This window comes from Seriola dumerili, unplaced genomic scaffold (genome assembly GCF_002260705.1).
Source record: "Seriola dumerili isolate Sdu_G_001 unplaced genomic scaffold, Sdu_1.0 BDQW01000320.1, whole genome shotgun sequence".
Lineage (NCBI taxonomy): Eukaryota > Metazoa > Chordata > Actinopteri > Carangiformes > Carangidae > Seriola > Seriola dumerili.
In genome coordinates this window covers 275,423-290,413 of record NW_019174575.1, presented here as the reverse complement: position 1 = coordinate 290,413, position 14,991 = coordinate 275,423, and the positions used below count along the sequence as shown (strand labels likewise).

General features: G+C 40.9%; 1 protein-coding gene and 1 long non-coding RNA gene across 2 annotated transcripts in view; both read right to left on the bottom strand.

Annotated features, from left to right (window-relative positions):
* Positions 1–700, bottom strand: part of LOC111231884 — a 1,757-nt gene extending 1,057 nt beyond the window's left edge. The window contains exons 1-2 of the long non-coding RNA XR_002665521.1: positions 411–700; positions 167–313 (exon numbers count right to left, since the gene is read on the bottom strand). This is a non-coding gene — a long non-coding RNA (uncharacterized LOC111231884). The remainder of the gene's footprint in view (positions 1–166; positions 314–410) is intronic.
* A 4,585-nt stretch (positions 701–5,285) lies between these two features.
* Positions 5,286–12,446, bottom strand: LOC111231889 (ceroid-lipofuscinosis neuronal protein 6 homolog). Its single transcript, XM_022759157.1, has 9 exons — positions 12,421–12,446; positions 12,288–12,327; positions 10,111–10,188; positions 9,546–9,644; positions 9,280–9,468; positions 8,158–8,213; positions 7,865–7,987; positions 5,751–5,879; positions 5,286–5,523 (listed from the first exon to the last, which is right to left on the bottom strand). Exons 1-9 carry the CDS (start codon positions 12,444–12,446, stop codon positions 5,373–5,375), a joined length of 891 nt encoding a protein of 296 aa, XP_022614878.1. The 3' UTR covers positions 5,286–5,372.
* Positions 12,447–14,991: the final 2,545 nt, after the last annotated feature.

Here is a 14,991-nt window from a genome sequence, read left to right as displayed (position 1 = left end):
TCTGAGTTGTTCTGCTACAGAAAGACCATCAGTAGATTCTGGTGAGGAAACTCAAGATCCAACTTAGTTTAAAATGGAATCAGCTCTAATGGTTCATCATCATGAATATAAATCTATTAGAAGATCATTTTGTCTGAGGTTTTCTACAGTAGAAACAGTGTCTTACTGTGTGTGTGAAGGTCCAGGTTCATTACTGAAGTTTAGAGGATTATCTTTGGACCGGTCACTCTTCATAGACAGACAGCTGGGGACTGGAGACTCTGCTCTGTCCTCCTCTTCCTCCACATCACTCATCTTCTGGACTTCAGTCAGTCTGAGAGGGAAACCAGTAACACTGACTGTGAGATAACACACACACGCGCGCGCGCGCACACACTATACCGTATAATAAGGTAAATACTATAAAAAACCTGGTCAGTGTTCTTGGGTTAGTTGTAGGTCCATTGTGAATATTCAACGTCGTGTCACAGACGAATCAAACGGTTGATTCTGACGGAGAGAACAGGAAGTACCACCTCATGTTATTTCCTGCTTTCCTCAGTGTCTTTGTCTGGACAAAAGTTCATTCTGACTCTTCTTCCCGCCACAGAGAGAAAACTGACTCTGACACTTTGACAGTAAAATAAGAGTAATGTTGTTTTAACGCTCCCCTGCCTCAGACTTCAGCTTCCCTCCTTCTGCTCCGTCGATTCAAAATGGAGTCTGAACTTTCAGTTTCACTTTTCCCCGCCGAGTCTTAATGGAAATCACAAGTCTGTGTGTGTGTTTGTGTGTGTGTGTGTGTGTGTGTGTGTGTGTGTGTGTTGTTCACCAGTAAGAAAAACAAAATAAGGTGCGATGTTTCACAAAAAACAAGGACATACACGTCCATCAACCTTGATTTGGAAATGCAAGACATGAGAAACATGTTAAACATCTTATTTATTTTAAAAAACTATATTTTTTTCGTCCACATGTTGGGAAGGGTCCTCGAGGACAACGGAAACACCCACAGAGCAGCAGGAACTATTGTTGAAAGACTTCCTGGGTTTTGAAGTGTTTTTTTTTTTTATTTTATATATTTTAATTATAAATACATTATTGTATGAAAAAATGATAAATGATGAGTTTTTCAAACGTATCAGGGATTTACTCTTCAGAAAAACTGATGCTCAGCTCAGTGACCCTGGTGTGATGGTAATACATAACACGAAGCAAACTGGGCAAGACCTCTTGCCTTTTACTTTGAAAAGCGGGCACCGGAAGCGTCGTCGCAGTTGTTGTAGCTTGAAGCTAACAGGTGGGGAACATGTCGGCTTGTGTCAGAGCGTTGAAAAGCCGTTTGTCGGCTCTTTATCCGGCTGGTTTCACTTCACTGCTCCGGAGGAATCATCCGGTGAGATTTCCCGCCGGAGGACAGCGGATGTCACACACACAGACAGGTACCGAGCCGGAGCTGAGGTTAGCTGGCTAATGTTAGCAGCCCCGTTAGCCCGCTACCTGCTAGCTGCTCACACGATGAAACGTGGAAAGAACTAAAACTGGCATTTCTCCATTGGTCTATCTGGCCTGTTAAGGTTCCTATAATGAGGAGGTGATGATGTCACCTCTGAAAGAGGGGGGGCTGTGGAGCTGAGGGGGGGTGGTCTGTTGTTTTTTAGCTTCAGTTTTATCTTGATTTCCACAGTATTCTCCATATAGTTCTGACAACACGTGGACAAACATTATACTATCTTTTATGTCAGAATCCCAACTATACAGTGTATTAATAAGTCAAATCTAAACATACCACAAAGGTCAATGAATCTTTACCAGAAGTGACGGTGCAACGGAGCAGATGAAGAAAAATCCACCTTCAAACTGCCAGTAATCAGCTGGATCCTTGGAGCATCTGGGGAGAAAAGAAATAACAGGACACACTAAGATTCACTGTGAAGTCCTTAAAAAGTATGATTTCATTATTTTTGTTTACCATTACTTTAACAAAGCTTAAACAAATGTCATTTATTTGTTATTTAAATGATCTGTACCGACAAAGAATGTTCTGACCTTCTGTGGCTGCTTTTCTAATGTTCCACCGGAACTAAACAATCAAACACCTGAAGCTCATCTTCACAACTCTGGCTTGTGTTAAACCAGGGGTGTCAAACTCAAATACACAGTGGGCCAAAATTTAAAAAATGGTACAAGTCGAGGGCCAGACTGGTTCAATGTTTATTGAGAACTTGCAAATGACCTTGTTGGCATGAATTGAACCTGAAATTAACAAAGCTGCCAAAGCATATAACGACATAAATCATAAAATAAATTTTAAAAAATCAGGTGTATTCACTTTTTATCTGGAGCTTTCCATAGTAATTTCTAATGAAACATTTCCCCACAGGCCAACAACAGCCAAAAAATAATTCAAAGAAAAATGAAGTGTCTGTAGCAGCAAGAAAAAAGTGCAAAAATGAAACATGCATTAAAGCTCAGTTTTGCACACTGATGCACAGTAGTCCAATACTTGAACCTGGAACTGACAAAGCTTATAAGACAGTTTGTACCTAAAAAACAACATCATTAAACATTAAATACAAGAAAAAATCAGTTGCATTTATTTTCTCTAAAGCTCTTTCTGCAGCTTTTCTGGATTAATTTTTAACTGACAACATTTTTCTACAGGCCAACAACAGGCAAAAAATAATTTCCTTGTAAGAAAAATCAAAATGTCCTGTAGCAGCAATAAAAAAGAAACATGCATTAAAAGCTCAGTTTACTGCTCTGGTGGATGCTCACTTGTCTGAGCCAGATACTCGGTGTCTTATCTTGGATGGAAGTTCATCAATGTTAGGCGTCAGGCTTTGAGCTGAGGAAATCCTTAGGATTGAGTGAAGGTGTTCATCAGTAAGAACGACTCCTGGTGTATGATGCAATGATACGCTGTCAGCTCACCTGCGCCGTTTTCCTCCCGCATCTTTCCCCGGACCAATCCACTCTTTTGACCGCACATCGCGGGCGCTCCATCTGTCGTCAATCCCACAAGTTTATCCCAAGGCAGCCCCATTTCACTAACACACCTGGATACCTCTTCAAACAGATCTTTCCCCGTAGTTGTGCCATGCATTGATATTAATCCCAAAAAGTTCTTCTGTTACACACAGACTTGAGTCCACTCTGCGGATAAAAATTGACAGCTGGGCAATATCTGAAGTGTCGTGCTCTCATCCACAGTAGGGAGTATGCGATGAACTCTTTTCCCTTTCCCACCAGCTGTTGCTGTAGATCGGTGAAAAGCTGATTTACACCGGTCAAAAATCGTGTTTCTTGCTCAGGCTCACATTTGAAAACAACTTGCCTTTTATCTGGGCACAAGACGTTGCACACTTTCATCATGCAGTTTTTGAAAAATTCTCCCTTGGTAAAGGGCCGGGCTGATTTTGCGACCTCTGCTGCCACAAATAAACTAGCCTTTACAGCAGCCTCACTTTGTGATTTGGCTTTTGTGAACATACCTTGCTGTGACATCAAAACTTCTTTTCATCTCTTCTACCTTCTGCTGCCTTTGTTTCACGTCCACGTTGTTTGTACCTGTCTTGGTGTTTTTGTTTCATAGTGTCTTCTTACGTTATATTCTTTCATTACAGCCACGCCGCGTCTCCGCACACAAGACAAACAGCTTGCTTTTTATATCTGATGAACATATACTCTGCCTCCCAACTGCCTTGGAAAACCCCTGTTTTCAAAGTCCACCTTTCGTTTAGCCATTTTTGGGGAGAGTAGTAGCTGACAGTTGACCACAGGTGCTCCTAGGGATGCTGATGAATGAGTGGGCAAGGACTCGCGCTCGCGGGCTCTCGAATGACCGCGCGAACACGCTGGCAGTGTGCATTGTGGGATTTGTAATGTATTAGCGGCGCGTGCGGGCCAGCTCTATATGTGATTAGATATTATTCATGCGGGCAAAGATAACAACTTCGTGGGCCGGACTTGGCCCGCGGGCCTTGAGTTTGACATATGTGCTCTAGATCCTGTATGTGCACTGTTGAAGAACGGACTATTTAAACATTTCTATCATGTTTTGTTGTTGATTAAAGCAACATAGAAAGACCTTTTGATTAATTACAGATTCAGGAGAAACTTCAGTGTGTTGTGATTTCTATACTGTGCTGCTGCTACTGTTCAAATTCATAACCAGACACATCTCATAAAAACCATCAACAAAGCAAAGCTTCTAAAGAAACTTTATTTACATTAAAACTGCATTAATTTCTAACAAGTTACAATCAACTGTAACTGACAAATTAAAAGTAGAATACAGTTGTGAATGAGGTGCAGTGAACTTCACTGTCACAAGACAAGTCTGCATCATAAAAGAGGTGAGTAAATCTTATTGTGTAACAAGAATAAATTATAGTAGAGATGTAAAATAATACTTCATAGCTCAGTGAGGACAGAGCAACAGTGCTGACAAGCTTGACTGTTGTGTGACATTAAACCAATGTCCCTGCTTTCCTCCCAGTGCAATGCTGGGATACATTCAGTACTGAAGTCACATAAATGTAAAACTAATAAGATTCACCCTGAAATTACAGAGAAGATCTTTAAATTGTTCGTATGGACATTATACCTTTAAAAATAACGAGCTACAATTTTAATTACAGATAATTACTGTCAATTTTACACAAGATTTGTTTGATAATTTAAGAAAAGCAGAAAAATACTGTATAAATAATACAGTAATTTTTCTTTACAAAAAATGGGAAATGACTGTAATTGATTATTATTGACATACAATGCTTCAAATAGAAGTTTGGCTGTTAATTCACAGATCACTTCTGTTATTTTACAGACTTTTGTTTATAATTGAAAAAAAACAGAAAATTACTGTTAGAAAACTTAAGTTATTTTCCGTAAAATTTGGATTTTTTTTTTTTTTTTTACAGTGCAGCACATTGTTAGATCTACTGCACTAGAATTGTTTAGAAGAAGAAGTAACCATTTAGAGCAGGAGAAGAAAGTTCTGTAACTGAAGCAGAAACTCGAACGCAAACGTTGTGTCCCAATGCAGAGGCTGTGGGCCACGAAGGTGTGGCCCTTCGTGGCCGCCGCAGACTCAAGGCCGAACCGATGGAGAGTTTCCACTGTGCAAAATCTCCCCTGGTTTTAACAGTTGCACCGTTAGCTGTTGAACTGAGCTGAAACACAATACTTACGTTTAAAAAGGGTTAGGGGCGTGGCCGGGGGCGGTGACCACTCAAGGTTCTGACCCTCTTTATGATCACACCCTTAAAATCAAACCTTTGCCAATATAACATGTGAAACCAGCAGAGAGGTGGAGATCCATTATCAGTCTGTTCAAGTCTTTCTATCTGCAGAGCGTGTGCTTCCGCCTGCGTTAGGTCAGAGTAGTGTCAACACGTCTGTGCGACTCGGCCCAGGTGGAGGGTGTAGACGGCTCGAGGCTGCGGGACGTAGATCAGCCCGGGGTGTTTCTTCCTCAGGACGGGGTCGTTCCACAGACCGGCCACCCAGACCGCCACCAGGCACAGAGCTGCAGAGAAACTGGAACCACAGAGACATTTTCACATGAAGAACGAGTCTGAATTCACAGCTGCGCTTCTTTGATCTAGTAACAATAATCCTGTCATCTGTTTACTTCTTTAACACTGTTAAAAATAACGTACATATCTTTTATTTCTCTGTTTGAGTTTTCTGTTTTCGTTCTCATCAGAATTCACCTTATAAGGTGTGACGTTACCACGGTAACGCTGCATCTGTCACATGACTACCTGTAGAGCATGAAGAGGCCGTTGCCGTCGGGAACCATGCCCCGCCTCCTCTGGTGCATCACTGTGGCGGTCATCGCAAAGAAGGTGAAGATGAAGAGCATGAAGGTCTGTCCCTCCGTGATCAGGTACCTGGGGGGGGGGGGGCATTAGTGGACCTTTATAAATTCCGCCTTAAAAAACAGAAGATATTTGAACTCCCACTATTTAGTAATTACAATAAATGTTTAATAAACAGTTGTGAGCAGATATAAAGACTTTGTCATTTATGTGTTTGTGAGCTGCTGTAACTTGATGTTGGTGAAAAAACTGATAATGAATGAAAATATTTTTACATGAACACACTGAAACCGCTTTGTGTGAAATTTGAAAATTAGATTTTGAATGAATTTGAGAACGAATCAGCTGCTGATCTTAAAATTGACGTTTTATTTTGAAACTGCAGTGGATAGGGGCCGTCGTGTGGCGCAGTGGTCTAAGCAGTCCTCGCTGCAGTTGGCCCCGGTTCGAGTCCTGCATCGGACGGCCTTTGCTGCATGTCATTCCCCCTCTCTCTGCCTCCCCATTCCCTGTCTCTCTACTGTAGGCTACTATCAAATAAAGGCATAAAAAGCCCAAAAAAATATACTTAAAAAAAAAAGAAACTGCAGTGGATTCCTGGTTTGTATTTAAAGGGCAAAACTCTTGACTTTCTTCTGACTTTAATCTTTAAGTGCTCGGTGAGTAATGTAATTAGTCAGCAACACCTGAGAACACCTTATTACTGAGGACGCACACACACACTCAGGTGTATTGTTCATCAGACACTAGTTACAGTTTCAGTGTGACAACAGACGGACTGTGACCACTCACACACCTCTATTATTATTATTATTTTCAGGACATCTTCCTAACTCAGCAGCCCAAGTCTAAATTAATCATAACACCTTCACTGCAGTCACAGCTCGTTTAAAGCTCCATGTTTCTTCTTCTGTGTTTTATTTGAAGTGTTGATCCATCAGAAGATATAAAAACCATCTCAGTGTAGTTTTACATCTCCTCTCTCAGGCTTCTCTCTGGAGCTCTAGTAACAACAGGTCTGTGAGCCAATCAGAAGAGAGGAGGCTCTGAGCCTCTCTTGTTCCAGAAGTCCTGACGGCTGGTTTTAAGGCTCAGTTTCTGAATACAGGCTGTGTGCATTTCTCTGTGGACTGAGGCTGTCAACCTGCAGTCTGCAAATGGATTTAATCAGCAGCAAACACAGTTCTCCCTCGGAGACTCCTTCTGCTCCTATAATAATACACAAAGTTATAGAATGACAGTGGAGTCAGTGAGCTGCACCTCGCTGCTAACAGACAGACCTGGGGCCAGTTTCACAAAGACGGACTGTGGCTTAATACAACACACAGTCAGACTTCAGACAGACTGAGCCTAAATTCATCTGTTGCACAGAGCAGTTCAGTTCTTGACGATTTTAAATGGGACTGTGGCACAATGAATTCTGGGAAAATTGAGACTTTTCAAAATATAAAAAAATTGGCCAACCGAGTCACCTCATCCATTCGCTGACCTCCGTTCACCCTCAGCAGAAGACGTTTGTCTTCAGGAAGAGTTCAACAGTTACAGGAAGTTTTACTTTGGAAATTCAGTGAACAGTGAAACAATAAGAAGAAAAATCTGATTGGAAAAAAGCTGCAGCGACAGTAAACTGTCAGTCCCACCGTTGACTGAAGCATCAATGTTCAAAAAAACATATAAAATATTGAACGAGACAAAAAGAAAGAAACATTTAAAGGAAGGAAACAGGAGGAGGACCACAGGAAAAGACTCTACAGAAACTGAAGATATACGGCGGCCAGTCGCTTCTGTTTTGGGGGATAAACGGTGAACGAGAGAGCGCAGTATGTGGGGTCAACAGCTGCTGCTAATGGTAGCCTGTAGCTAGCTGCTAATGATTTAACAATACAGCGTATGTGTGAGCTACACATCAACAAACGCTACAGCTTGGCCTTCAGAATAAAGTGCTGTCCGTGTTTACGTATCTTAGCGACCCTGTTTTTAGACCCTGAACCTCTGACCTCTGACCTCTCAGCTACAGGACACAACCTCTGGTTATAATGGGAGTGAAGCAGTCTGACCAGTAGTAGGCGGCGTTTGGAGCGAGTAGCATCCACGCTGCTGAGGGCATCCTCCCCTCCTGACTCCTGGGGCAGAAACAACCACTGAAGAAGAGCAAGAGGATGAGGAAGAGAGGGATGTACCTGAAGGAGAGACAGAGAAGAAGAAGAAGTGTAAAATTCTTCCTCACACATTTATTTAGTGAGAGAACTGAGTTTAATGTGTGATGATTAGTAATTTACACCTTTAAGGTAAACGAGCGACTGCAACTGTACTTAACATTATAAGATAAATAGTGTGAGATGTTTCTTACCACATCAGGTGACCGAGCGTGTCGTCATAGTAAAACAGGAGCTCGAAGGCATCGACCTGTAAAATAAAAGATCATCGACCTGAGAGCTGCTGACGATCCCACATTTCTGGATCCACCTTTTTGTTTTGTAGTGTTGTCGAGAGGCGACTTCGTCTTTCTTCTTCACAGCTCCAGGTCATAATTTCCCACGTGGCTCATGTTGCATCCAAAACATATTTTCTCAAATATTGAACATATTTGGAACAAAATCCCAGATCACATTGGAACATTTAAAACATTCAGACCGTCATTTCCTTCTTCTGAATCATAATCTTAACCATTAACATCCAGCAACAACAACAACAACAAGTCTCTTATCACAGCCCTTTACAATCTGTGTGGTCTGTTATGTGCACATGCGATTAACGCAGCAGATACTCCCTCATCTGAAAACCTGGAACCATCAGACGTTTCATATTTCTGCTTGAAATTTGACTTAAATGATCAAGTGATTATTAGAATAATTGATTAATCGGCTTATTGCTCCAAAGTTTCAGAACGTGGATCTTGTCCCGTTTCAGAGGCTCCTTCAAATGCGTCCTTCTTTTCTCGGGCAGCGATGACTCCAACGGGCAGATCCTTCGTGGCCCCAACATATCCCAGGATGCACTGCGCACCGGCCTGAGGATAACACTGTCAAACCGCTGAAACCAAGAGCCTTAAAACCTCAAGTTGTTGTGAAAAATAAGTTACGTGTTCTCAAGGTTGCTAGGCAACAGGAGCCGCGCTTTGGGACGCATCGGTAAGGGCGGGAACAGGTGGTGTTGCAAATCAGAAATCCACCGTAAGTTAGACCGTCTCATTTCAAGTTCGGCCTTCACGGTCTACGACGGGCTACACCTTTGCTCCTGTTATAATCTCTACGACCACTAGATGTCGCCTAGCAACAAAACGTAACTATGGGTGATAATAACCTGCTGCACAGCAGATCTTTGGGCTCGATCAGTTATAGACTGAATTATATAAATAGAAGCTTCTCAACAGTTCGATAGATTGTGATGAAACTACAGGTGAAGATTTAAAGTCAGCTGATGGTCCCAGCGACGCAGAGGAGATCTGATCTGATCCAGAACCAGAACTTACCAGAGACGAGGGTTCCAGGTTCTTCATGACCGGATTCTCTCTGACGGACACGTGCAGCTGGTAGCCAATCAGCAGGAGGCGACGGGTGACGGAGTCGGCCACCAGGTGGAAGCTGGTCGCCATCACGACGGCAACGATGCAGAGGTGGACGGCCGGGAGGGGCGGAGTCCTGGGGCTGCGTTCCAGCATCTGCAGCAGAAGAACAGATCTGTGGATCATGTGATCGTCACGGATCATGTGACGTGTTGCCGACGTGTCTCTGGTACCTTCAGCAGGATGAGTGGGGCGGTGATGTTGTACAGGAGGTGAAGATAATCTGCAGCACCAGGACGGTTCAGAGGAAACCAGTCTGCTGGGAGGACGAGCTGCAAGAAGGTTTAATATTTTAATGTTTTATTTCACACTTCACAAAAGTTCAAAGTTCACAGAGTAAAATCAACTACGTCTTACTCATTTCTTCTTTTTTTAAAAAAATGAGCTGCTACTTTTAAAAGCCAAGAAAAACCAACGTGAATAAATGTTTTAAACGATGAGACATGAAACAGGACGACTCCAAACTGATCAGTTTACAGATGTAACTCAGACACAAAACTCAAAAACATTTAGCCGTCACTTAGTCAGTCACCCTCTTTCACATGAAAAACTAATGTTAAAAAGACAAAGGAGCTAAACTGACATTTAGATATTACGATGACAAATATAAAAACTAAACTCTAATTTAAATAAATAAAAATAAACTAAAACAAACATTTCATTTAAAAAAAGGACATTTAATCTGTAAAAACGTGAAATTTGTCCTGCTTGACTAAGTGCAGGTTATTGTCCTGTTACCATGACAACAGGCCGACCCACATCCAGGACCCAGTTCTGGACAGTGAAGCCGAGCCAGAGGTCCAGGTGGAACCGAGGCTTCGGCAGAACCTCGTCCATGTCGGCAGAACCAAGCGAGCGGCTGCAGAACAGAAACATGTAACAGAACACAAACTAATTAACTAATAACAGAACACAAACTAATTAACTAATAACAGAACACAAACATATGAACTTATGAACATGAAGGTTTTTATTCAGCTCGACAGTCGTGACTCTGACGTTTCCAGCCTCCGAGGAAACAGTCAGATAATGTTGAGTTTGACCTTCAGTTACAGCAGCTCCTCATTAACAGCTGTAATTAACAATCTAACAGTCTGATCACTCACTAATTTTTGTGTTTGGACAATAAGATAATGTCCGTGCGGTTTACACAGATTCCTGTCATGTTGTCCGGAGTTAGTCCTTAAAATTAAAATCCCCATGTCTGAACCTCTGCCCTACAGCGGCGCTGTGAGGCTGTACCTGTGCTAAATGCTAACATTAGCATGCTAGCACGTTCTCTGAGACAATGCTAACATTAACACACTAACACGCTCTCTGAGATAATGCTAACATTCTGATGTTTAGCAGCTAGTTATAATCTTTATCAAATTCGCTGTTGATGTCGGCACGCTAACATTAGCTAGTTAGCGGTAAACTGAGCGTACAGCAGAGGCTCATGGGAATGTCATTAGTTCTGGTAATAAACCAAAGTACTGGGCAGATTGAGATGTGGCCTGATGGTGGCGCTAGAGGGAAAGTCAAAGGGTCGTCACAGTTTTTACAGTTCATCCTGAGGGGAACACGAACGTCTGAACCACATTTCAGCGGTTGAACCAAACCAATGTTGTCTAGATGTGGATGTAGCTTCTGACGATCATGCTGTATATGGGCCAGAACTGGGCGAATACTGGGCCAGAACTGGGCCACAACTGGCTGGATTTATTTTACTACTTGGTCTGAATCTACAGGCTGACAGAGGAGCTGCTCTCCCTCCAAAATCCCCAAACTCTGTGAAACTGGATTCCCTCCTTTAATCTCATCTGTTCATCTGTCACACATTGGGGGGGGTGGGGTGGGGTGGGGGGGCTGATGTCCTGCTGCTCTCATGTTAATTCAGCATTCATGAATCAGTAATGTAATCAGGTTAGTCCACTCACACACACAGTCTCATTTCCAGCCTGAAACCAGCACTTCACATTCAGTTCAACTGAAAACTCAATGTCAAAGTAAAGTTTGACTTATTTGTAAAATTTCATATTTATGTATCAACGCAACCTCAAGACGACTCTGGGTAGCATTACTTATTTATTTATTTGTTTGTTTGTTTGTTTGTTTGTTTGTTTGTTTGTTTATTTGTTTATTTGTTTGGGGGAAAAAAGATCAAGAGAAAAGTCTATTTTTCATTTAAACTTCTTTCTAAACTAAATTCTTCATTTTTCATTTTCTTCAAATTCAAGTTTGTTGTAATTTAAACAAAAAAACTTTAAAATTCTATCATATATTATTACATTATAATTTAGATTCATTATTATTTTTTGTGTTTTCATGCATCATGTTTTTGTGTAAATAAACAAACTTCATCACATGGTGTGAAGAAAGACCAAGAGAAGATGATACAAATATAAAGAATATTAAAATATATATTTATACTATAATATATATTTTCAAATGACAAATCTGTTGTAAAAAAACTTAATTAAGTTTTCAGTGTTTTAAAATCTCAGTGGCGTCTGATCAAAGTGAAGTATTCCACATGATCTGACACTAATAGACTGATTATTGATCTTTGGAAAAAAGAGTTTAGTAGGAAATAAGTGTCAGTTTGTGATGAAGCCAGTGGAGAATAGCTGCATTGTAATTTGGATTTCTGGTCTTTATTTATCATTATTTATAAGATATAAATGTGAATGAAAATGAAAATGAGGGGATGAAATGTTTTGCCTAATCCAAAAGAATAAATGAAATCCGACCAGTCAAACCAGTTCCTCTTCTCCAGCTGTGACTCAGAGCCGGAGGAACGTGTTGGTCATGAAGTGAACCTCTAGACATCATAGAGCTGTGTGGTTAATTAGATGTGACCGTGATAGTTCGTTAAGGGTGAGACTCGTTATAATGAATATAGTACAAACCTGCACATGAAAGCTGCTGCCTGCAGAGCTGCGCTCGGCCTCTTCCGACTGAACGGCTGCATCTCTGTTCAGGACCGTCTGAAAATCCTCCTTTTAAACTAAAACTCCACCGTCTGTAGCAAAACCCTCATCTGCATCAATTATCTTCCCTCCTCACGATGTTCTCTGGACGTCTCCTTCCATCCTCGCTGAAGCTGAACTGGTCTCCTCACCAGAGCAGAGTCTCTGTGCAGGAGTTAAACTGCAGGTTTATCTGCAGCAGATAAGCCTGTAATCTGTATAAACCTCCGCCCAGTGTTTTATTAGACAGCATTAATCTGGTTTCTCATGAACACAGTTAGAAGCTTATGCTCCGACTGAGCCTCATGGCAAAGAACAACAATACCTGGGAAACATGTTTTCATCTGTCTGAGAGGAAACTGGGGCAGAGGAGGGAAAAAACATATTGTCTGCATCATGTGACTGATCACAGATCAGATCTGATGGATAAACTCCTGCACAGTTACTCTTAATACAAAAGGTTTACCCCAGTTTGGCCAACTGTTCTGTCCTTCCTGATGGAAGGGCAGAACTTTTATACTGCAGTAACGTCCTGCGTACACTGACTGCTTTTACATTTTGTACTCATGGAATAACTACGAAACATTTTAGATATCAAGAAATAAACTTTTAAATCTTTGAAATCATAATGTTTCTGAAGGTAATTGTTTTTATTAGGAATTGATTTTTGTATTTCTGATTGTTTTGTTTTTCTTTCTGCTTGTGTAATCTCAGCATCATTGAAAATGAGAATCACCGCTCAGTGTATCCCCGAGAAAGTAAACGAAGGTTGATGATGATGATGATGATGATGATGATGATGATGATAAAGATGAAGTTACAAATGTTGAAATCTGGACTCGAGTGATTTCAAAAAGGACTTTAGATTTGAGAAGCAGTTTTACCGTCTGATCAGTTCCAGTAACATTCTGGAGATTGTAGAGAATTACAGAGTCAGGTCAGACCAGGTGATGACACACTTCCTGTTTGGTTGTCTCGGTTGGAGAAGAGGAAAACCTCTGCTGGCGCTCCACATGATGAGAGCGACCGTGAATTCAGAGTAAAGTCTCTGTGATGTCCTGCGTCTGCAGGCAGAGCTGAGGAGGAGGATGTTTTTACTGTCAGTCCATTACTGTCTCTGTAACCTGGCAACAGCCACTGACACACACACACACTGACAGGCAGTCACAGATGAAAGCACACAGAGGGATTGAGATGTGTCCACTTCTTCTCGTTCAGGCTTCACTTTCCCGCTTTATTTGCTGGTGCAGCAGCTGAAGAGGTTTTTTCTTTTTTCAGGTTCCTCCAAAAAAACTGCAGTTTCACTTGGATTCATTGTATTTTTCTCTCTGTGTGATTCAACTAAAAACTCCTGCACACGTTTCTGACTTCCTGTGAACTTCTGTCGGCCATTTTGTCTGTGGAGCTGCTCGGTGTGAAACAAATAGAAACAAAAGGCTTTTCTCAGATCAGAGGACGCAGAGTTCAGACTGCCGTACATGAGAGTCGAAACTCCCAAAGACGGGAGGAAGCAGAAGCCTCTGATCAGTTTCAGCTGGACTCTGGTGATTGCACTTCAGCACACCTGTACCTCACTGTACCCTGACAACATACTTCAACTGTAAGGTTAAAAAAAACAAGACGAATGCTGGGTTCAGACTCAGGGTGTCACGATATACAGATACAGACAGTAACCGTTTAATTAATTCACCAAAAAAGAGACAAAACACACAATAAACAAAGTTAAAGATGAATGGCTGATGGGAACGTCATTAGTTCTGCAGGTATTTGGTCATTAAACAAAGGATTGGATAAATGAAGATGATGTTGTTGAATATTTCAGTCTTCAGCAAAGTGGTGGACAGACCGAGAGATACAACTGCTGTAATTAAAAAAATGTTTTAAATGGAGCTGCTGTCAGCAACCTGGATTTATCCGAAGTAAACTGCTCTGCTTTCATAAACACACAACACGTTCAAATTCGTTTCGTTTTCTGATTTATCCTGAATCTTGTGTGGACAAAACAATCCCACCGTGGAGGTTCCTGAGCTTTCAGTCACGTCACCGCAGTAGTTGTCGTGAAATTGTAGATGTTCTCACATGTGTCATGGTATTGAGATAGAAGTAATTTGTTATTATGATATAATAAACACGCAGCTGAAGTTAAAATAGAATGAAATTAAAGACATTTGAATGTTTTATTTTGAAAATTAGTTGCCAGGATGTACTGTACTTCTTTTTCTTTCTTTCTTTTCACACCGTCAGTGTAAATTTAGAGGGTCTTATATGTTGTACAACCTTTAGAAAATATTTTGGTTGTTTTATTCCTTGAAAGTGTTTTTCTGATGGCAGTGGACAAGCCAGTGGTTCAGAAACAAGTTTTCTGTGTAGTTGTAACACACAAAATGGACAATAAAGATAAATTTATTTTGATTTTAAATCTTTGATTTTTCATTTTTATTTGTTTTTGTAATAAATTGATGCAGAACACAATATGATATGTTTTAAGGTGTTAAGTCTGTCTAAAATCACTTTTTAACAAAAAGTGTTTTAAACGTCGTCTGTCTAGTTTGTTACTTTAATTTGTTTAAAGCAACAACCTTCCTTGTTGTTTAATGTTTTGTCTAAATTACTCTTTAAATAAATGTCACGAAGTAATTACATTTATTTATTTTTTATTTTTAACACT

Coding starts and splice junctions, on each gene's coding strand:
- LOC111231889 (XM_022759157.1), bottom strand. CDS start 12,446: ATGGAAGGAGACGTCCAGAGAACATC. Junction 9,469..9,545: donor CCCCACTCATCCTGCTGAAG/GTACCAGAGACA, acceptor CTTCTGCTGCAG/ATGCTGGAACGCAGCCCCAG. Junction 7,988..8,157: donor ACGCTCGGTCACCTGATGTG/GTAAGAAACATC, acceptor TCTCTCCTTCAG/GTACATCCCTCTCTTCCTCA.